Source organism: Lutjanus erythropterus, chromosome 18, assembly GCF_056507025.1.
Source record: "Lutjanus erythropterus isolate fLutEry1 chromosome 18, fLutEry1.hap2, whole genome shotgun sequence".
In the NCBI taxonomy this organism is placed as follows: Eukaryota; Metazoa; Chordata; class Actinopteri; order Lutjaniformes; family Lutjanidae; genus Lutjanus; species Lutjanus erythropterus.
The window spans coordinates 7214815-7237507 of record NC_139334.1 but is presented as its reverse complement, the minus strand read 5'-3'; the positions used below and the strand labels follow the sequence as shown (position 1 = coordinate 7237507).

The following is a 22693-nucleotide window of genomic DNA, read 5'->3' as shown; positions in this document are numbered from 1 at the left end:
ATGAATTCTACTGAGGATATATACCTTTTCTTCCAATACCAGGATATAGACTTATGCGTATCTTATGACAGCTAATCAGGGACTGGTGGCAGGTCTAACCAGGGGACCAAACCTGAGATCAGACACTTACTCCCCAGCACTGCTTCACCTGTCAATAGAACAGAAAGGATATGTAAAACTGAACTGACGGCTGAACTGAAAGTTTAAAGCATTGTTCTCCAGGCGTCGTTCACAGATAAAACTTTTATTTATAAAACAATTCCATAAGAACGGGGCATTCACATTCATTGGTATGCTAGCATTAAAGGCATGGTAAAGATGAGCTGAGAAGGTAAAGACTGTAGTAGTGGTTTGCCTTTTTTATAGTACCCCAACATGTACTTTCTGCTCTGGCAAACAAAACTGTTTACAAAAATATCAGCTGCTTTAATTGGAAATTCCTGCCTTGTTTCTGATCTGTACAGTGTCAAGTATGTTTAAGAGAATACATAAATGTTTCAAAGATAGAAAAGTTTATATACACAGGACACATAAACAAAGGGAAACATTGGGCTTTAAACATTATTGCAATTTAAATCATTCAATTAAGCAGCCATTTCTCAAAAAAAACACTTCCAATGCATACACTGGAAATTACAATCTTCAGCAAAAGACAACCCAAATCCAGTAGGCTACATTTAAAAGAGGCGGGGGAAAAAAACATCAAGCTGTGTATTGCATCTTTTTTTATTTACTAATGGACCAAATCTTTAGCCAACAGTTCAAGCCTTCACCCAAAAGGTTACTTTGCTAAGATATACATAATCAAACCTATTAATAAATAAAAACAGAGTTAATTACATTAAAACCTGTACAGATAAAAAATATTTAAAATATATAGGCAAACAGTGTACTTTAGTGCACAAAATACAGCAAAAAGGCTTAGTGGCCAACATCATCTCTTCTCATGAAGTCTGACTCAGCCGCTGTAGCTCTTTGGGTCTTTTGGGTCTGTGATAGCCTTCACTCAGTGCCTCCTTTCATCTTAATTTTAGCCATAATGCAATTTGTAATCAGCAGTTACCTACAGTGTTGGGTTGTCAGAGACCAAATACAAATGAATACTTTACCAAGCCCGAACACTAGACCTCTGTGTGACAGCCTGCTGCAAACTGTGAACAACATGTAGCACAATAAAGACTCAACAAACTTCTTTCATCTCTGTATCCCGTGGCTCTAGTTGCATTGTGGACTTCCCTCCTCCTTTTAACTTTTGAGTCAAACAGACCAAGGACATTCTCCCTGTTTCCTCATAGAAAAGGTCAAAAACCAAATAAAAACTGCCAATCAGCATGAGCCACATGGAGTACGTCACTCAGACGGTTTGCTGGGAGGAGGCAAAGCCCAGAGAGCTGAGGAGATCACAGGAACACATCAGTGCTTGGCAGATTCATTGCAGTCATTATCACTGGGACAGAAATCACCTCGCTGCTCCTCTCTGGGAGGAGAAGCTGGTACTGTCAGCCAATGGGCCTCCATCAGAACAGATCGTTTAAACCTGACTTTTAGCAGGCTGGTGTGCGGCTTCATAGACATATACGTGGATGCTGCATTGTTTCGGCTTACTGCTGCAGTACATAAACGCCGCCTACATATTGGACTGGTCATGACTATCCTGTGAACAAATACATGTAAATGGGGGAGCTGCCATTTTTTTGATAAAAAACACTATAATGTTTACATTTCTCAACCGATTTCAATGAGTAAGTATGTTTTTGGGTTCATGATCTACATGGAGTACAGGTGAGAATCTCTTAGCACCTTACAGTTTGATTTCGAGGGCTATGATGCAACCATAAAATGATTACCAGTGCATCAAGATTTTACAAGAGAATTGCAGTGCATCTAAGAATTGATTATTTTCCCCCACCCCATGTTAGGGTTGGGGGAAAGTTTTATTTTGTCTAACTGTACTTGTACTTTGTATAACTTACTCCATGTTGATGAAGAACCCTTGAATAAAACTCAACTCAGAGACTGGATAAGGAACATAAACATTATAGTGCTTTTTATCCAGAAAAATGACAGTTCCCCCATTTACATGCATATGTTCAAAGGCCAGTCTCGACGAGTCCAGTATGGCAGTGATGTATGATCCAAAGGCCAACACTGTGCCCACCTATATGTGTCTTACTAAACCAACTTCTGAGCTGAGGCACAGCTTCACAGCCACCCTGGTAAAGCCTGCAGTGAGCCACAGGGGTTTCCCCTCTTGTGAAGCAGGGGCTTTGGTCAGCAAATCTCAGCTTTGTGACCTTTAACTTCTGGCCCAGTTACAGTCTGCTCTGTCCATCCAGCCCCCTATGAGGAGGTGGTATTTCCAGAGTCAGTGGCACAGCTCTCAGCTGGGTCATAGAAACAGTCTTCATTCACCACAGACGTCAGACTCTGGACGCTGAACTCTTTTTCCAGCAACATGTTGAGGTCCACCACCCCTGACGGTGATGCCGCATCTGCCTGGCTGTCCAGCGACCTGCTGTGTGCCTTCATGTTCAACAGAGCACCCTGGCTCCTCCTGAAGCTGTTGGATTTCCTCTTCACAGCATTGAAGTGTCCGCGCAACAGTTTGGGTTGAGTCTCTGGAGTGTCCCCCGATCCCTCCGGTTGGACACAGGGAGCCGGTGCACATTTTGACACGGCATCCTCCGACAGCTGAAGATGGAGGAACTGAGCCTCAATGGCGCTTGTTGGGGAATTGCTGTCTCCACTGTCTCTCCTTGTTCCCCCCTCGCTAAAGCCGTCATCGTCCTCATCACTTAGTATATCTGACTCTTTCACAGCCGAGGTCGAGCGGGGCTGCAAGTTGGATCCAGGGAGGGTTTGCGAATCAGAGGAGGTGCAAGGTTGAGGAGCCCCAGACAAACTGTAGGTCCCGCTGCTCAGGCTTCCCTCATCTGAGTCTGGCCCCAGCTTGAGATTCCCAGTCTGGGCGGAGAGATCTCCAAGTGGTTGCTTACACAACCAGGAAGCCCTGGAGGAACCTGGTAACACATGTGGAGATGGGAGTCAGAAATGCCACTCTTATCTGAACACAACACTCACACCATTAGCCCCTGTAGCATTTATGACCTAAAAAGATAGGATCATCTCTAAAGTACACGCATACTTGGCCTTACACAGTTGATTTTTAAAGCCAAATGACCTTAAAGATTTAATACCAGTCAGCAAGAATCACTGTGGACATGTTTTTTTTAGGAAACTTTCCCAGCAAGCAGTGCCTGGTACTCAAATGTCAAGTGCTGTTTATAGATCTTTAATTGACAGAAATATCTCTTCCATTTAAAAAAAAAAAGATATTTTTCATAAGAATACTTCTGAGCACTCACCCAGCTTAGCAGAGGAGGGCAGGGTGCTGCGGAGGGGGGCCAGGCGCTCCTTACAGCCCCTCTCCAACGTGCCCTCACTCCTCATGTTCCTCCTCACGTTCTCCCTGAGGATGGAGCGGATCACCTTGATGATGTTGACCTTGCTCTCAGGCACACTGAGGAGGACACAGCAAAGGTACCATAGTAACATGAGCACAGGGTATGTTAAACTTGATTTCACAAGCTAAATATAGCTTGGAACTTTGTCACCAATCCCCTTCCCTTCATTGTGTCCCCAGTGGAATGGTTGATTTAATTCATTAGGAGTGATCCCAATTTCACAGTGTGTAATGAGAATTACCAGTTTGGTCACAGGCTTCAGTCTCACCACCATCCTCATGTAGACAGTTTATACTGTTAAATTCTAAAACAACAGCAAACATACGCTCTGTGGGAATAAATGCCCAGGTAATAGTTATATCCTACTGTGTCTTCTTTGGGGAGCATGATATGAAAACCAAAATGGCTTTATTAGATTACATTAGAACTGCATAGGAATGTTTAAGTGCCACACGAAAAAAAAAACTGTCAAATTAAAACATTTTGTATTTTTTGTATTTTCTAGCGCAGGGGTTTTCAAAGTCTGAGACTATGGGTCCCTCCTTAGTTAGTTTTTACCAACAATTATAAATACTGCATCTCTTTAATCAGATCACACACATATGGGCTTTTCTATATGAGCTCGTGTTGAGAATTAATGCAATATTTATTTAATTTCCATTCACTGAGCGTCTCCTAAAATGTTGGGAGCCTGCCCCCACTTTGACCTTTGTTCTAGTGGATAAATGTTTTTTAGTTTTACGAGTATTATAAATCATTATTTCAGGTATAGTATAATACTGGGAAATATGAGGAAGAACGGTGGAGAGAGTCCAAGTCTGTACGCAAAGATGGCTGTAAATTTATATATATAATGTATATATAAGGCTAAATTTCTGGAAACTGCTTTTTTCCCCCAAGCTCTTCAAAAAGCATTTTCCCACGTGACCTGAAGTAGGTTTCTTCATGATGATGTAGCTACATATAAAACCCCCTACACTGAGTGAGAAGAAGGGAGAGCAGCGGCGCTCAAACCTACGTCACTGCTTTTTGCTAACAGCTGAGTGGATGTTTTCACTTCCAAAACCCCAGAAAAGAATGCAGAAGGAGTCGCCCTTTAATGAGGTTGGAAGTATGTTTGATAGAGTTAAAAGATAATACTAGTGTATAACAATTTGGGTCTTTTTTTGTAGACTTGACCATCCTGTCCATCAGCATTAGCAAAATTAAGATCAGAGAACGCTGCAATATGACTAAAAAGAAAATGAGACCAAAGTTTTGTGTACAGTCCCATGAATTGAGAGCTTATTAGCGGTAAACTGTTGGCTTATTTACAGCCGCTCTGACCACCTGACTGCTTGTATTTTTTCATCCTGTTGTGATGATGCTGTGTTCCAGATCTCAGCAATTTACTTTGGTGAATAGAACATTATCCTAACCAATAGAATGATAATGAAAAATACTAAAATAAGACCAAAGTTGTAACCTCTCCTTTAAAATTATCCTAATTCTGGTGTGTGTAGTGAGTAAAAAAAACAACTCTGAAATCCACCAGAATTACTCATCGCTGCTTCCACCTTAAAGTTTAATCTCTGACCTGCTGCACAGCTGGAAGACTGTCTCCGGTCTGCCTTCCACTTCGGACCTGGAGTGAATCAGCTCCCAGATGCAGCTGCTTTCTGTGCCCGTTCCTGGGAGAGTGAGGAAATAAAGGAGAGGCTTTTAATCACACAGTCCAAATATGGTTTATGGTTTCAGAAGGCGATAAGGAGGGAGGGTGGGAGCTGAATAGAAATGCCAGAAGACGTGTGTGTATGTGTGTGGGCGAAGAGAATGAGCTTAGGGGTGTGTGTGTGTGTGTGTGTGGGGAAATATGAAGGGAGAGAAAAAACAAAAAGATTTAGTGGATGTACTTTGTGAGTGATTTAGTGGGGATAACGTGGTCGTGTGCCGACCTCTTACCTGCAGTATTTCCTAATCTGACCTGCAGCGCTGAGAGCGGGATGAGCCAGCGGAACTTAAACGGGTCCGAATCTCCGTGGGAAAGTGCTGAGCGAGGGTTCGTCTGGTCATCACATGGAGAAAAGAGAGAAAAATGCCACTTTTCACACCAAAAGAAGACACCATTTGTGGCATGTGAGAGTAAATGAGTGCAACAGACACAATGCTTACCATCTTCTTCTTCAGCTTGTTTTCCCTGTAGACCAATATCACTGCTTTCTTGAACACTGGTGAGAGAGAACACATCAGCGTCTTAGTTTTGACTGCGAATGCCTCTTGGGGAAAGCCGACTGAAGGAGTGCAACCCACAGAAGCATTTTAGATGCCAGCTTGAATCCTTAAAGCATACATCAGTGCTACAGCTACTGATATTGAAATAGTGTTACTGCAGACACGTTTCTGTGTGGCTGTACAACAAACCCAACACACTTGGTTTGTACTGATTAAACTTTTAACTGCAACCAGCCATGGGTGACATAAAAAATGGATCCAATATTAAAAATTGTCCTCTATTTGGTCGTTTGTGCCCAAAGCCTGTGAAATAAAACAGTATGTGGAGCTTGATGGGAATAGCAGCCAACAGCACACTAATTTTCCACTGTGATACCAAATATTACAGTATACTGAATATGATACAGGTCATGTAAATTGCATGTTTCATTTGCATATTCCTAATTAAGCCTTATTCTTAAGCATTTTCCAGTGAAGACATGTTTGGTATACCGATATTATTCTGGATTGTAAGAGCTTTCTTTTTATACATGTATACAGCACATTCAGAATATGTGTCTGAACAGGGGTTTTTAGTGTTTTCAATCAGCTCTGTGTTGTAAAAGAAACAACGAGCCAGCAGTTTGCAAGGCTAAGGTAGAGTACTTTTCTTGCATTTCAAGGTGCATTTTCAAGCTTTTCCAGTACCTTGCATCTGTGCTAATTTCCATACTTCTATACAGAAACTCAAAATGATCATTTCACTTCTCCATCACATTTAATCAGATGTTATTATGATCTAGCAAAATTATTTTTGTGATGAAATTCTACAGAAAGGAGACACATTAAAAGAAAACTCAACACAGTTTCATGTTTCAAAATGTGTCACCTCTCTATAAAGTAGACTTGGAATCCATTTAACCTGGCTGAACTAATGTCTGACTTATTTTATTTCTTCATGTAAAAAGCAAACTATTCAGTCAGGTTGCAAATTATTATTAGATTAGTTCAAGGAGGTTCAAGCACTTAATCCAAAATCCAAGTACTTTTCAAACCTTTAACACTACATTAAAATTAAAGTGTTTCCAAGGATTTTCAGCACCCATTAACCCTAAAAACATTATAAAAGACTTGTATATCAACATTTTTTTTGATTTGCTTTGAATATGATATTTAAGCCATAGGACATAACTTATATCATCGCATTAATTAAGAGTATGTATGGTTGTATGTTATCAGAAATATTAGTGGAATATTCATTTTCATTAGCCTTGTAAAAAAAAATGCAAAAAACAATATTTTGGGCATGTAGTCATTGTTGAGTCTGGCGAGGGTAGGGGGATATGGGTAGGAACATGTCAGGGACACAGTGGTGGCAGCGGCAGTGTGCACACTCACCAAACACGGTCATTTCAGGGTCTTTTCTCATGCGACCGAGCGACGCATGCGGGTTGAGCCAGACCACTGAGGAATGCATGAGAAACTCTCCCATCGAGATCTCCGTGACCTGCAAGAGACATGCAGAAGCAGGTTTAAAACAGAGTGGGGGCAGAGGGAGAAGAACAACAAGCCAGACTTTTGGCTTTTTCACAGCTGTGTGAGATACATACTAACTACCCGCCTCTATGAATGGAGTTCACATACAATACAAAGTAGTGTGTGTACATGAGGTGAAAGCTGAAACCTTTATCTGTTTTTAATCTGAGAGCTGTTGAAAACACACAGTACCCCAGACAACATTATTTAGCATTCACTTTGAATATTCATGCAGTGGTTACCAACTAAATATTCCATCAATTTGTAAATGTATTCAATCCCTGGAGGCAATGCACAGAAGACGGCGTAAACAACATAAACTGAACAGCTCCACACTGATGTACTGGTAGTTAACTGGATTGAAGTAGTTTAAATGTGGTAAGTATTCAGTATTTGTATATTGTAGCAGGTGTCTTGTGCAGCTCCGCGTGATGTCGTGTCACCAAAGCAGCTTGATGATTAGAAATCTGATCCTGAAATGTGTATCTACCTCTTTATCATGGCCGGTCTGCTCAGCAACTAGCTGATCAAACACGGAGCCGTAATCCTCGTAGATCTTCTGCATCTCATTGATGTGACTGGCCACCTTCTCCATGGCTTTCAGAGCCTCTGCAGGGACCAGAACAGAATGAGGGGTAAACAGGGATCACTTCGTGACTGTATATGTGGCTGCTTTGCATTACAGTAGCGGGTTTTATTTGCTCTTGTACGTGTGTTTTGTGCACTGGGAAGAAAGCCCGTTCTTATATGCCAAGAACTGTCACTTAATGTTCCCATGCCTGATGGAATGACAACATGACAAAGAAATGACAAGTGTGAACATTGTCTGTATTTTTAGCACATCCTTCTCTGTGTGTGTGTGTGGGTGTTAATGTATGTTTTCTCTCCATACCGGTGAGGTGGTAGTGCTCCTCACTGTCAGCATCGGTGAGGGACACCAGCTCCCTGAGCAGCAGGGGGTACTTGAGCACCCTCTGCACCGGTTTAATCAGGTATGACTCCAGCGTGGACGAGTGTTGATTGGTGGGGTTCCTCGCATCCAGAAATTCCTTGAAGGCCTGATCCGTCTTAGCTGAAAGACAAACGCATACTAAATTAATATGAATCTTTCAGCAGTTTACCATCTTTTTCTTTGGTGTTTGTGTTTCCTGATGTACTCTGGTGGTCTCATGCATACACAGCGAGATAGAAGTGTGCTTATATTTCTAAGTCTGTGTAGGGTAGTGCAGAAACATGGTGCAATAAACTGTCTCCAGCAGGGGGTAGTGTAGGCTTCTCCTCAACTTACCATGACCACTGCAGCATTTAAGTGCATTTATTATCTTGAGCATATCACCTCTGTGTATTGTGATAAATTGAAGACAAGATGTTTAAAAGTTTAAAAAAATCAAGCAGAACTGTGATGAGCTCCTTAAATACTGCAGCTGTCTTATTTACGATGTGGTGACGATCAAGATGGGACTGAAAAGCGTAGTGTGAAATGGCAGGTATAATACAGAACGAGCCTTCTGTAAAGGTGATGACATTTTCCCTGAGCAGTATGCTTCCACCGCGCTTACCGAGGGGGGCCATTAAAGTATTAATTATAGCACTCGCAGCCACAGACAGGCAGCAGCATCGACACCTCCCAGAGTAATTGGCAGGCAATTAACGAGTCGACAAATAAACAGAGAAACTAAGGCAACCCAGGGCCCTTGGCATGATGGGAAAGGGAGGGGAGGTAATGAAGATGGCAGAGACGGGCATATAATTACTTAAAGGGCTGACAAACTCCCACAGATTTCTTAGATGTCTGTGTCCTTGGATCAGCTGGTTGTGACCAGGCTGCACTGGGGGTGTGGTAACATGCTGAGCCAACTATACACTCAGTGCAGCTATCACCTTGTTATACTTGGCTATCCTTATCTGCACTGTGCAATTACTCTGCTACATGTTAGCTAATATTAGTTTGTGTGCACCATCTATAATACTTTACACCCACCATTTAAAGCTTTGGTTAGGGAATAGGACGTATGAACCTTGTAAGTTGAGAACTTTAAATCTGACTTCTTTTCCCTTCACTCAAGCATTTGTGACCATTTTGTGCCGAGCTGGCGCTGCCCACAGAGAAGGACCAACCCAGACAATAATCATTATACCAAGATCTGTCTGAAGAGGACTGTCAGTCATTATTGAACATAAAATCATAAGTAAAAAAGACCACAACATTAAAACCACCTGCTTACTACTGTAATATCGTATAGATCCTCATAATGCTGCCAAAACAGCCAACGTGGTGAGATAAGGACTCCATCAGACCTCTGAGTGTGTCTTGTGGTATCTGGCACAGAGACATTAGCAGCCCTGTAAATTCTGAGGTGGGGCCTCCATGGATAAGACTTGTTGTTCCAGCACATCCCACAGGTGCAGGTTTTGGTCTTTGAAAAGCTATGTCAGTGTGAATAAACAAACTTTAAAGAGAACGCCTGTTTGTTTCTTCACTGGGAAAAAAAGTGTGAGAGTGACATAGTAAAAGTGCAATGGTTTTGGGGTATCTCAGTGGTTGAAAACACAGACACATATATGTAGACATTGCACTGACTGGTTTGGCTTGTTTCTGACATTTTCACTAGGTCAAGACTGACCTGTGGACAAATACGTGGAAATTAGGAAGCTGCATTTTTTTTATGAGTAAAAAGCACTTTAACATATATTTTCAATTTCAGTGAGTGGTGTTGCATTCAAGGGGTTCTGAGCTACATGAAGTCAAAAAAGAAAAAAAAAGGTTTTTTTTCTCACTCCATGTAGATCACAAACCTTCGAATAAAACTGCCCTGATTAAAATTGGTCAAGAAATAAAGTGTTTTTTATCCAGAAGAACCATGTCTCCCCTGTTTACATGTATTTGTTAATAGGTCAGTCTTGATCTAAGGAAAATGATGGCGATGGCGACGTACGATCCAAAGGCCAATGTGGAGTCTATCTTTACTCTATGGTTGAAACAGGTGCCATTGTAATAAAATCATCAGTGGTTTTAATGTTATGGTTGATCAATGTGTAGGATTAGATTTAGTTTTTTTAACAGTGCATCTCTAAAAAGTAATAAGAGGGTTCCCCTTGAAGGATTGAGGCAAAGGATATTTTTAAAGCCTGATGAGCGCACAATACATCATTAAATATTATTTTCATGATCTTTCAAAATATTTTACACCAAAGAAAACAATTTCATGCAGCAGTGTTGCTTTGCTAAACACGTTTACCACACTTTATTCTCCTCAAGGTAATTCTGACCCATCAGAGACTCTTCTGAGTGTTTTCCACCTAATCCTATTAAATATCCATCCTGCTGCTTACTTCGAGGAATATCCCACGCCATTCTAGTAATGGGGCAGATTTAAGCAGCACAAGGGGGTAATTTACCCACCCCATCCCCCCATGTCGGCAAAGAAGCCAATCTCCTTACAGTACATTTCTCTCAGTACTGGGCAGCGTTCCCAAATAGCGGCAGAACGGCCGGCGTCTTAGCAGGCATAAATCAACTTTAAAATTTCAACTTTGTCACATGCTGAGGGCAACGCAAGGAATTATTAGGGCTCTGAGGTTGTCACAGTCACATATCTGCTGCTGGCGGACAAGGTTATCCAAAGTCTGCGTATTAATAGATGTATTTGTTTTAAATTTGTCTGCTTGTGAAACAGGTAATAGCTTTGACTGTTTAGAAACCATATATCACAAAATGAAAAGTGGAAAATTTTGCTTCTCCCTCTACATTTTGTGCCTGTGCATGATGTTTGAGATGGAACAGGGTTTGCACTGAATTGGAGAGGCATCACTCACCTCACTTTCAACTACTGTGTCACTCCAAGAAATTTTCTTTCGTACATAATGGATTTATCTCTCAAGAGAGGAGGACAAACCTTCCAACAGTGGTTGCCGTGAGGTGTCTCTGATGCAACGTAGGTGCAAGGAAGCTGAATTTAGCAGCAGTGTGGGACACTTTGGATTAGCAGATGTATTTTTTTTATATATGCAACTTTTCAGTTGCATGCTGTGCAGCACAACTACAGCAGCCTTGAAAGTAATAAATGATTTTAGTGTATCCCTAGATATCAAGCAACATTGTGCAGCCCTTTTCACAGACGTAGCCAATGCTTTTAATGTTGTGGATTTATATGCCATACTGAAGATTTATCAGTAGAGGCCCATCAGAACAAACTGTTTATTAGTTTGAAAACTATCTGCCTTGGATCTCAGTGTGTGCAGGCAGAATGTTTCACTTCTAGCTCCCCTAATGTATCCAGCGGTGTGCCCCAGGGACTGGATCTTGGACCATTACTATTCATTACACAGTATATTGTATGTATCAACAGTCTTGCTCAGAATGCTAATGTACACTTTTATACTAGTGATACTGTGATATATTGTTGTGCAGCTACACCAAACCAGGCTCTTTGTCAGCTTCAACTTGCTATTAATACTGTTAAATGCACCCTGTGTGATTTAAAACAAAACTAAACACATGGCACTTTCAAATGCAGAATCAAATCATCCAGCTTCACCACCCTGCAGGGCTCCTGCAGCCTCACATTCAGCAACTGGTAAAAACGCTGTAACTGAAATTGGGTTTTCACTTCAGAAACGTCCTGTTTTTTCTTCAAAGCCAAAAAGAGACTTGTTGCTACCACCTTTCTGTCTGTGCTGGACTACAGGGATGTCATGTATTCTTCATGTGTTCAGGTGTATGTTGTACCTCTCTCCAGGACCTTCTGGACCTTGATGTGGTTGGCACAGAAGCCACTGTAGAGCTTGAAGTGGTCAGCATAATAGAGGAACGAACCCCCGAGGGAAAACAGTAGCTTCTGTAAACATAGAGGGCGACAGAAGAAAAACAAAGACAGGGACTGAGTGTCACACAGAGATGGAGAGAGAGAGTGATGCCACACAAAGCCCAATGAGCACAGAGAGAGATGAAAGAGTGCGAACATGTGAAGTCATGACCAGACAACTGTGTCCTCTCTCTCTTGGGAGACTATTCCAACGCCCTCCTCCATCCTCTCCCTCTCGCCTAACCTCTTGAGTACACTAGCTTTCAGCAGCTCACATTCCAACCAGTGAACCGCTGCCTCGATCAATAGACCCCACACCTTGTCATGTCAAGCTTATAAATCAGCCGGCGATGCTCCTGTCACACCAACTCAATTATTTATAAACCTTGAGATCTCAAAGATCATGCCTTTCTTTTAGAAAAGATGCTAAAAATGACCTGGTTGGAAAATAATGTTATTCTGTGTACTATCTACATTGAATATCTGGACATTTAATCAATAATGTGATGTGTAACTGTGTGTGCAGCTCACCTTGAACTGTGACGGGGTCTCCAGGGTGCTGAAGTCAGGTGAGGAGGCAATCCTCTCTTCCAGGGTCTGTAGAAAGACCCTCTGAAAGTCCAACATCTCTGGCAGGCTGCCAAACAGACTCTCCATCTGGGGAAGAGAACAGAGGTTAATGGATAGAAAGAGGTGAAGAAAGGAGAGGCAGCATGGAATTGTGGGAAGGTGATGGATAAGGATGTATGAGAGGAAAATGGCAAAGAAAGTGAGTGGGAGGGGAAGAAGAAGGGAGAGAGTGAAGGAATATGAGGCTACAAGAAAAAAAGAGCCAAGATGGCTTGTAATTCATAACAGTCAGTCCAACAGGCACCCTGGAGTGTTATAAAACCTCCACTCTGATGGCTCCATCGCTGACAAAGGCACTTAGGGACAAGCTATGGCCCTGCTACAAGTGCAGCACACACAAACTTCTACCATCTAACACACCCTCTCCGACACACATACCCAGAGTCAACACTTCCCTTCATTAAAAGCTGTTCGGGGCTAACATGACCTCGTCCATTTTATGTCTGGACACATCCCGCTGTCCCATAATGGCCTTTTAATTTGCCCCAGTGTTCAGTGGCCTATCGACTAGTGTGTCTTCGGAGAGGCTTCCTGTGTTTGAGGTCACGCCTGGTACATCACTGCACAAACGACTGGAAACTGTAACACTACGGTCATTAGCATGCTGCTACAGCAACAAGGACTGGACAATTAATCAACATTTTATTGAAATTGCAATATAGCCCACTGCAACTTTTAAATTATGGGAGGTGCACTATGGTGAAATGTGAGTCAAAACACCATTTCAAATTAAATATTGTTGTGCTGGAGATGTCCTGACCTACGCATCATGATTTATAGACTATAGAAAACATCTTTCTTTGGTGTCAGTTTCTGTTGGTGTAAAAGCTTGTTATACTGAAAACTAAAGCCCATTGCTCCAAAAATACACACTCTGGAGCTTGAGTTCAGTGACTGCCTGCCAGACTCCATTAACATATTGGTCAATTTAATTGTTATAAACATCTACTCCTTCAAAAAGATTCTGAATGATTTCTTATTACTCATAAACAGACACTAACACATTTGATGAACATTCAGCATTAATTTGAACTCTAATAAAGGTGAAATGGCAAACAGATCAAAATGGAAATTTCCTCAATCTCTTATGACATATCAGTCATTTTATGATTTAGTACAGTAAATATTTTACAGATTTCTCCTTTAATTGTATTGCATTTTTAAATGGAGAAAAACAATTTTTTTCAGTGAAAACGCTCTGTTTTCTGAAATCAGCACGCCACTATCCTGCGGTGTGTGAATCTGAGGAGGCTTAAAGGGTGCGTTTACTCTAAAGCTGGCCTTTATTGGTGTGTCCCTGTGGGATGATAGAAGGTCAGTGTAGGGGAATGCTAATTTGTCCTCCAGCCAGTCACAGTGGTAATGAGGGAGGATACAGCCTAGCGGAGTTCATCGACGTCACCTCTGGGTAATGAAGACTCAATGAATTCAACGTCCTATAGAGCCTCGATACCTTCCAGGACACACTGCTGGGCGTCACGCCGCTCGTCATGTTTACCATACTTAACACAAGCACTTACAACACACACTTGCCACCCACCTCATCCAGTGTGAGGAAGGTTTCATTCTGCAGCGGTTTCAGGTAGATCTCGAACAAACAGGTCAGGTCCTGCGGGAAAAAAAAGACACAGAAGAAGGTCAGTGATGAGGAATCAAAAGGCAACATTATCCCTTAATCTGGCAGTCTCTCAAAATCCCTTCAATCATCAGATCACTTCTTGTTTCTCCCTTTATAACCTCCAACTGGTCTCCCTCCCACAATCCCTCATCTCATTTCTCCATCTTCCCTCTCTATCTCGTCTCCCCCCACTACTTTAATGTGGCTGTAGCTTGTCTTGGTATCACTGGGGATATTCTCATTAGGTTGATTTATGAGCTTCCTCCTCCTCCTCCTCCTCACCCCCTCCTCAAGCAGTTGCTAGTGGTGCATGGATACGGGCGAGCAGGCCTGCATCAAGGCACATCTCCTCCCTCAATTACAAATCAGCGGCAGGTTGAAGGAGAGGAGTGTGTGGGGAGAGGGACTTAATGAAAAATGAAGAGATGAAGAAGAAAGGGAAAAAATGCCAGCAATGACAAGTGTTGCCGAGTCAAGAAGATCATGAATGTGGCTCTTTAATGTGCATCAGCGAGGAAAAGGTCGTATTGAAAAACATGAGGGCAGCAAAATGATTGGGCGGAGGGAAGATAAATAAGACTAGACAGGAGGTGGAGGGAAGGAGGAGCTCTAACTGTGACACAGGAAATAGCATCTCTTTCATGTTCTCTTGTTTATTTTAAGGCCACATTCAGATAGAATCAGGCGTTGCGGCAAAAATGCCAGTCATCTCATTCATTTTGAATGGGTGTAGTGCATTTAGGCTGCAGCAGTGGGGGCTGCAGGGGATGCCGCAAAAAAAAAATGCAGCTGAGTTTGCTTTTGGGAAAATGCAATCCAGTGTAACTCTGCGGTGGCCAATCATAAAAGCTGGCCATCAGACTCCTCCACAGCTTGAAATACCTCTGAAACTGGATCCTATCAAGAACTGAACAATTAATCAAAATGTTATTGATATCTCAATGACATACAAAATGTCAAAATATCATTTTAAATTAATATTGTCGTGCTACAGAGACTACACATTGTGTATTACAGACTTAAGAAAACATCTTTGTTTGGTGCAGATCTTCTGTAAGATCATTATCATGTTTTGTTTTTCAATGAAAATGAGAATAATGACTTAAAAAGTTCCCCGAATATCGCAAATTCTATCACAATTGCAATATTTGTAAAATAATCACAATTAAATATTCTAGCGCTATCCAGGTGGAATTTAGTGTCCTTGATTGGTTTTTTTTGTGTACCCAGCTTCAACGTCTCTTGTCTGGCTTGCAGTTTATGCACAAATTAGTCACACCAAGAGATCTCTTTTGGTGTGTGTCCATTTGTTTGATAACTGTGTTTGTGCAAGGCAAAGACTGAGGCCAGTGAATTAGAAAAACAAAACATTATTTCCTGATTGTTTCACAGCAGCTCCATTTTAAGTACAAATAAACAGCCCTGCACACACCCAACACTGCCACACAACCCTGCAGCTAATTGCTGCAGTGCCTGATTCTGTCTGAATACAGCCTGTCCCATGTCCCTCTTAAGCATAATATTTTATATTAAAGTTAAACATTTTGGGAATAAACGTTCTGTTTTCTTATTGAAAGTTAGATGATACCATTCTCATGTCTGTGCAATAATTATGTTGCAGCCAGTTAGCTTAGCATAAAAACTGGAAACAGTAAAACGGCTAGCCGGTACAGTATCTGTGTGAACAAAATCCATCTACCAGCACTTAATTAGCATGCCAGCTCTCTTTTTTTAATTAGTATATATCAAACTATAAAAAAAAAACTGCAGTTCTCCATTTAACATGGTGTTATGTGCTAAATTATTTCTTGGCTGGGAGCAATAACTTCCTTTAGTCACAACTGCTTACAGCCTAGAAATAATCTTGCACATAACCCCCCAACTTATCATTGTTTTCACACTGTACTTTCTGTACAGATTAAACAAACAAGATATGTGTTAATTAGGAAGCTTGAGAAGTGCTGATAGGCAGTTTTTGTTACCTCAGGACAGAGCCAAGCATGCCGATCCCCTATTTCCACTGTCTGTGCTAAGCTAAGCTATCCAGCTGCTGGCTCCAGCTACATATTTACAGTATGAATCTTCTCATTTAACTTTCAACAAGAAACCAAAAAAGCATATTTCCAAATATGTTAAATTTGTCCATTAAGGAGTTAGCAATTGCCAGTGATAGTGTCTTTTATTTTGTATGATGTGCAGCAGTTCAGTCATAAAAAAAAAAAATACCATAGTGCTTCTTTGTCTTGGAAAAAAAAAAAGAAAAAAGTATATAATTTTATAACCAAGGAATAAAAATGGGACAGTGAAACAGTTTTCTAAACCTTTAAAAAGCATGAGGAAGAGTTTAATAAAATATTCATGTTAGCTTCTTATAAGATGACAGAAGTGAAAGCTTTGTGCTCTCACCTTCACGTAGGACTTCTCTGTGTCCACGAGCTCCTGGATGACCTTGCGTAACCTCTCGGTGGCACTCATATGCTTGGGACAAGGTCTGAGCAGTGTTGCGTCTCCCGCTGCACCCCCTGCATGCCTCGCTGGGGGCTCCTTGGTGTCGTCCATCAAACCCCCGGGGCCTGAGCCCGTCCCCTCCTGGAAGGACTGGTAGAGTGTGCACACTGTATCCACGCTCTGTAGGGGGCGACAGAGAGAAGGAGGTGTATTTAGATTAGGCAGCTCATGGATTACAACAGCCAGCTGGATAAAATGAGGATGCATGCAGTGCATCTACACAGAAACATATTCTCAAGGATTTATTAAAATATAAAAATATAAGTAATTTACCTTCCTCATTTAAACAATTCAGCACTAATGATTTCAGCTCCATACTGTAGCTGAATGAAATAATGATGTATGTAATTCTACAGTGTACATGGCCAGTGATTCCCCTGAGTATACTAAGAGCGTTATAGAGATTTAGTTATGCACTCTATGCTAATTGGCTTTGCATCAAAGACTTTACAGTGCATCTGAAAGACTAACTGGATATCCCAGCAGATAGCATTATAGCACATTACATTATTCCTCTAAATCCATAATGGACAGTTATTCAGCTTTGTGTCTCATCAATTCCAGGAAATGTGACATGCCAAGAGATCCCAAGTGGTCATGTAGCAGTTTGTATTAGAGTGAATGGGGGAGGGGGCTGGAAGCATGTTATTTTATATCTCTGCTCATTCACAAAAAGTATCATTTCCTCCAGCCTGCTTTGTACTTCTTTGATAGGTGGGACCCCATGAAGAACTCAGCGTCACACCATTTATAGACAGAAACAGATCATCCGCTTTACTTTACACTGGACTGGATTGCCTAGGGTAGGCAAATTAACATCAGCCGTAGGCGCCACGCTGCGAAGTCTTGCCTGTGGCGGGTAAGATTTTGTAGTCTGTGAGGAACTGTGGCAGAAAATGAACCATTATCAGTCTCTCTGTTCTATTCCCTGGGATATAAAAAAGAAGCAGTGAAGGAAAAACCTCTCCCATCTCTATATTACACACCATGGTTACCACTGTATATTATATGCTCTTCAAGCACGACGGTAAATGTATGAGCTCTAAAATCAGAATCCATCCTAATTTCTTACCTGACAAGCTACTCAAGCACAACACTCCATCAGCTGCACCGAACGCTGCTAGACAGACATCAATTATGATGTGATTTCTGTGCTAAAAATAGCTCAGTGATGACCAGCCTTCCTTATTCCGAGTCAATTACATGATGTAGCATTATAATCTGTGGCCAGTCACTAGAATCAGCAGGGTGGATGACAAGTGCCAGTAATAGCAGGTTCCAATTCACTGCACAGCAACACAGCACAGTGGGACGGCCAAGATGCCAGGCAAAACAGCTGCTCAGCACTCTGCACCTTCCTGTGCGTTTGTGTGCATCGCATGAGCAAGCATTTAAGAGCAGCTCACTGCTATACAACACTGTACAGCAACATATATGGATCAATAAACCCCTTCATTCTGACACTGCAGGCATCGATATGCACACGTACACACCAAGTGGTGTGCGAGAGCTTGTCTGAGTCGTTCGGCTCTGAAACTGGTGTGAGCTACCACCCATAACCCCCCCCATCCACTCCCAGGGAGCCTGCAGACAATCAAGGCTTCCATTAATAAGCCCACGACTCATCAGCTAGCTCATTATAGCATGGTCACTCCAGAGACGGCCCTCCAATGCTTCAATATAGACTGTGTGAGGGTGACAGACTGAGAGGGAGAGAAAAGAAAAGAGAGACAGAAGGGGAAAATGCCTCTCCGTGTCCTCTATGTACGTCTGGGCTAAGCCTCTTTCAAGTGATCCACCGCCCACAGAAGCACTCCACTCTGGAGCTCTTTGAATGTGGGATGATAATTATGAAGGGACTTAATGTCTCCCTCTGCGCTGGTGGAGGGACCAGTGCTCTCATTGGAGAGCGCAGGCAAGACACGCACATGCACTCCAAAAATGGACACACCTGTACATGTAAACACAAAGAGACTGGATTGACAACAAACATCATGCTCTATCAATAATCAAAACAAGCCTACAGCCAGTTAGGATGCTAACATTTACCAATTAGATCTAAACACAGAGTGCAGCTGAAGATGATGGGATGCCATTTGTTTAGCTGGTGTTTAGTTAAAAACCAAAGAAGTGGACAAATATGATCTCATGGTGACAAATCAGTGGCTCATCAAAGTTATTATAATGCAACCTGAGGGGGAAATTAAGGTCTGACAAATATTGTCTTTGCCTTAACGTGCATTGCTTTAGTTTAATTGTTTGCCTTGGTCCTATGTCATGCTTTCACAAAAAGATAAATATGTAACAATAGGTAACAAAAGAGTCATTAAATTAAGATAAAAGGTGTAGCCTCAAGCTTCAGCTTACTATACCTAGTCTTTTTACTTAACATGTCAAATAGGCAACATTTTCACTCCTGGGTTTAAGCTTCACAAAAACAAGACAAGTCAGAAGAGAAAGATGATGTTCCTAAAACAAAATGGACAGACATTTCATACACAATAATGTTCTTTCTTCATTATTACACTGGTTTACCAACTCATTTTTCAATATATATATTTTTTTAATTTACAAAGTGAACTACACATTCTTAATATTCTCATTACAACTGTTCCACAAGTTTACTTTATAAATGCTTATAAATGTTCTTAAGTTTTAACTAAGTATAAAGGAACGTCTGTCTGAGGTCCACTGTTGTTATAGTATGTAAAGTGAATGTACCTAAAGTTATTTTCTTTGACCCACACTGATGAAAAAATACATTTCTTAACTCCACATTACTCCAGTGAGGAAATGAATTCATGTCATGACCATTTTAAGTTTTAAGTCAAGTGTTTAAGTAAAAATGACTAATTCAATCTATGTGTCACAGGAATCCTTTTGAAGGTTTGATGGTGAAGGTTAACCCTCTTCTTACATGGCTCTAGTTATACCATCTTATTTGAGTTTGAATGTTAATGTTTCAAACTGGCACCTTTTGAACACTGCACTAGACTAGTATGAAAGTACTATGTTCTCTAGTTGGAGTACATAATATATGCACTCATTTACTTCAACGTCTGATGATGGAAAACAATTTTTTTGCAAACATTTATTCTGATTATGTGCATGTCAACATCTCCCACGTAACTACAGATGCTGACACACACTATCCCATTAAACAAAATACACTCCCAACAGTGATGATGCAGCCACAGCCAGCCTTCATTCACTGATACACACTGTGGGAAAACTCCATATTGTGCCAGGCGGGTGGACAGGAGCAGATTGCCAGAAGGAAACACAGAAGTTGAAAGATATCAGAGTGACATATTCATGAAATAGCCCACTGGTAGCTCCAGACAGGGGAGAGCAGCCTTCTGGAGACAGCTAACAGTCATATCTATCGTTTTATTTCAGCTAGAGGCGCCCAGAGGAAAAGGAGGCCTGCCGGGGTCTCTAGAAACGTGTGTGTGCGCTGGGTAGCACACACCGCCACTCAAGTGCTGAGTTAATTCTCATCACACCCACACTCTGGAAGGATATGGGCTCATGTTCGTCTCGCACACACAAATGAGATGATGGAGGAGCCACAGAGCTCGAGGGGGGAAAAAAAAGAAAAAAGAGTGCTTGATTGGGCGCTCGGGAGTGTGTGCACATGGAAACACACTTTTACCTCTCACACAGCTTCCTAACCAACTCAACACTTAATGGCAGACACCTGCACTGGAGCGTGACAAGAAAAGGTGGGCAGAAAGCAAGAAAGAGAGAGGAAGAGGACGATGGGAGGAGGGGGGCAGTATACCACCATGACTCAGGAATTGCAATTGCCTCACAACAATCCCACCAAGACAGCCTGACAGCTAGCCCAAATAACCAATTAAGAGCCGAAGACGGGAGCCAGCGGAGGCGGGAGGAAAGCCCAAGAGCGCCAGGGAAGGCGAGTGGATCTGACAGCGTTGCTGTGAATTCCTATTCAGGTTTTCTTGCTGACAGGTGACAGCTCTGGATCATGTTTCTACCTTTTCTTGCCATGTATGCCCTTTAGTCAATTTAGAACAAGAGGTCTTTGTCGACCTGCAGGTAAGAAAAAAATGAAGTGAGAGGCTGTTGAATCATTTTGTCTCCATCTACTCTTTTCTTCTGACAGCATCCATCAGCATTTCTTTTCATTTTCACTCAACAGTACATTATGTCCACTTCCTAGATCACCTAAATGTCAAAGCAAAGGGTTTCATTACAAAATGCTTTTTAAAGTGAAGGAGTCCTTATTTCTAGAAAATCCCTCACATTTGCATTCCCAGCTAGCTGAAGACATGACTCACACAACTTAAACCTATATGGCAGCCTTCTCCAGACATCTCCGCACATCTATACCAACATTAATCTAAAAAGCCTTTAAAGGACCCACTCACTTTCAGGAGCAGTGATGCTTGAAAATACAGTTGGAGTGCTGATGACTTTCTATCCTCTCTTACAATGAGGACCCTTCAAGTAATGCATTAAATATTACAACATTAATAGTTTTCATCTCTAAATATTCCCTTGCTGTCCCAATCCTCTGCTCACCATGAAGAGCAGTCTGTAGAGGAGCCTCCATGCTGCTGTGGCCTGCCGCTGGGTCCTTCGGGCCAGTGAGCAGCCCTTCCTACGCAGTCTGCCGCCCCTGGACGCTGGCATGACAGCTCCACAAACAGTGTGTGGTTATACAACCGAGAAAATATCCGTAGCTTGACCGTCTTGGAGATCCTCTACCTTCTTGCTCTGTCCAACCTCTGCTTTTTATCTGATGGTCGGTCAATCCCTTCAACTTTTCTCACCGTCCTCCTTCCCCACTCTCTCATTAGAGTCCCCTGGTGCCCACCGCTCTACAAGGCCCGGGTCAGAAGCCTCACTCTTGAGTACACCTATGCCTCTGAGGCTGAGGGCGCTTTGATGGGGATCGAGCCATTGATCCTGCGTCCCGCCGTTCTGTGAGCGTCGGCAGAGAAAAAGTGCTTGCTGCCGGCTTGTTTTGCATATCAATCAGTAGAGGACGGTCTGGCCACTTGGCTTGTGCAAATAGAGGGGAGTTCTTCCACTGGCAACTATTTCCTCTCTCACTGTCTGTCTCTTTCCATCAGCACTGGTCTTCCTACATCTCTTCTTTCACATCCTGCCATCAATCCTACTTCCCCCTGTCCGTTTGCCTCCAGGTTATCCCCATCCCTCCTTCCTCTTCCTCTGGTTCTTCCCCTCCTTTTCGGCTCCATGTGACCTCGGTGTAATTTCCAGAGAGCTGAATGGAGAGGCCAGGGGCTGTATCAGTGTCCAGTCTCTCAATAGCAGCAGTACAATGCAGACTGTTCTGGCTTGTTACCTCCACACACAGAGGAATGGCTGACTCAAAAATGGGAGGCTCTGAGCCTGTGGGGGTAACAGGGCAGGAATGTTAACTATGGCCTCGCACAAGAATAAAACGTGACATGTATTGCTCATTGCACAGGGTGCTTTCACGGGAATAAATAAGCAGATGAAGGCTTAACTTGTTTTCCAAACTGGCTTGATTATCACCAATTTGTAAGAGCTAATTCCTTGTGAGAGTAGCCAATTAATTGAAGGGATAACAATTTGGCAGGCAAGGGCCAAAGGCTTTCTTCTGGTATCCTCAAAGAAGACAATGCAGGGTGAAGGTGTGTGTCAAGGTCCTTCTACTGTTCCTCTACTTCCCCTACTTAATTCAGGGAGATAACAGTTGGGACTTCTTTTAAAGTATGTGGGGATTTTGGGGCGGATTTTATTCCTTTATTAGAGAGAGACAGTACAGGAGACAGGAAGCAAGACGAGAGAGAGAACAGACCCCAGCTGGATGCTAACCAGGGCTATTGCGTTTCATGGTTAACGCCTTAATGCCTAAACAACCAGGGCACCTTAGAGGGCAGGACTTTTTATCCCAAACAAACAGAAAAGGTTTGAATGTGTCT

General features: G+C 42.2%; 1 protein-coding gene across 2 annotated transcripts in view; it reads right to left on the bottom strand.

Moving 5' to 3' along the window:
- Nucleotides 1-1799: 1799 nt before the first annotated feature.
- tiam2a (TIAM Rac1 associated GEF 2a) overlaps nt 1800-22693 on the bottom strand; it is a 99145-nt gene continuing 78251 nt past the window's right edge. For both annotated transcript variants that reach the window (XM_084741844.1, XM_084741845.1), the window contains exons 16-27: nt 16650-16871; nt 14166-14234; nt 12527-12652; nt 11920-12028; nt 8083-8262; nt 7681-7799; nt 7053-7161; nt 5616-5671; nt 5406-5508; nt 5041-5134; nt 3366-3520; nt 1800-3020 (exon numbers count right to left, since the gene is read on the bottom strand). In XM_084741844.1, coding sequence (XP_084597970.1) covers nt 2341-3020; nt 3366-3520; nt 5041-5134; nt 5406-5508; nt 5616-5671; nt 7053-7161; nt 7681-7799; nt 8083-8262; nt 11920-12028; nt 12527-12652; nt 14166-14234; nt 16650-16871 — 2022 coding nt within the window. In that variant the 3' untranslated portion in view covers nt 1800-2340. The remainder of the gene's footprint in view (nt 3021-3365; nt 3521-5040; nt 5135-5405; nt 5509-5615; nt 5672-7052; nt 7162-7680; nt 7800-8082; nt 8263-11919; nt 12029-12526; nt 12653-14165; nt 14235-16649; nt 16872-22693) is intronic.